Source organism: Myotis brandtii, unplaced genomic scaffold (assembly GCF_000412655.1).
Source record: "Myotis brandtii unplaced genomic scaffold, ASM41265v1 scaffold933, whole genome shotgun sequence".
NCBI classification, from domain to species: domain Eukaryota; kingdom Metazoa; phylum Chordata; class Mammalia; order Chiroptera; family Vespertilionidae; genus Myotis; species Myotis brandtii.
The window spans coordinates 171,856-172,984 of record NW_005371850.1 but is presented as its reverse complement, the minus strand read 5'-3'; the positions used below and the strand labels follow the sequence as shown (position 1 = coordinate 172,984).

Below are 1,129 nucleotides of genomic sequence, written 5' to 3'. Positions count from 1 at the left end.
AACTGCCCTCCCCTGCAGGCCTGGTCCCCCCCAACTGCCCTCCCCTGCTGGCCTGGTTGCCCCCAACTGCCCTCCCCTGCTGTCCTGGTCGCCCCCAACTGCCCTCCCCTGCTGGCTATCTTGTGGCGGCCATCATGTGTCCACATGGGGACAGCCATCTTGTGCAAGGGCGTGGTGGTCAATTTGCATATTACCTCTTTATTATATAGGATCAGTAGCTATGTTCAGAATGCCACTAGCTAGAAGTGCTTATTGACATTAAATAAGGACCTTTATATTTGCAGAATCGCAAAAACGATGAAGCCTCTTACGAAAAAATGCTTAAGCTGCGTCGAGATCTAAGTCGGGCTGTTACTATTCTAGAGATGATAAAAAGAAGAGAAAAGAGTAAAAGGGAGCTATTGCACTTAACACTGGAAATTATGGAAAAGAGGTAAAGTATATTTTAATAGCAGTAGTAAGTATGGTACTATAAGCATTTTGTATACTGAGTTAATTTACTTCCTAAGCAATTATCTGTTAGTTCAGAGATATCTTCTTTTAATAATAACTAGAGACTATTTAAATGTGTGCTATAATATCCTTTGTATAATTTTACATATATTCCTTTCTTTATTTTCTTTAAAAGTTATTGTATTCAGTAAAATTAAAATGTGCCAGGTATTTCCATTTTGAAATCTTTTTTTTGTCCTTATGTGAGTGGGTGCATGGCTATAAGAGAGAATATTTGTCATTTTAAACTTTTTATGTTATTTACTAGAATGTACTGATTTAAAAAAACATAAAGGAGAAAGGAAAAGGCCATAATCCTAACACTCAAAATAACCATTCAGCAAGATACACAGTGAAAACTTTAAGCCTTACTCACCTGTTTCCTAGTGTCAATCCCCAGAGAAAACTGCTGTTGAATTTCTTGTGATTCAGTTCAGAAAAATTAGTTTTGTATATAACACAGGCAATTTAAATTAGCAGAAAGTTCTTAATCTTAGGCATTAACTTCAACATCTCTACCAAATCTTTTTTTTTCTTTTTTAATTAAATCTTTATTGTTCAGATTATTACAGTTGTTCCTCTTTTTTCCCCCCATAGCTCCCCTCCACCCGGTTCCCACCCCACCCTCTGCCCTTAC

General features: G+C 37.4%; 1 protein-coding gene across 2 annotated transcripts in view; it reads left to right on the top strand.

Moving 5' to 3' along the window:
- The window catches only part of LOC102255279 (enhancer of polycomb homolog 1), a 93,839-nt gene that overhangs the window by 65,390 nt on the left and 27,320 nt on the right, over positions 1–1,129 (top strand). For both annotated transcript variants that reach the window (XM_005885882.2, XM_005885881.2), the window contains exon 5: positions 285–433. In XM_005885882.2, the coding sequence (XP_005885944.1) occupies positions 285–433 (149 nt within the window). The remainder of the gene's footprint in view (positions 1–284; positions 434–1,129) is intronic.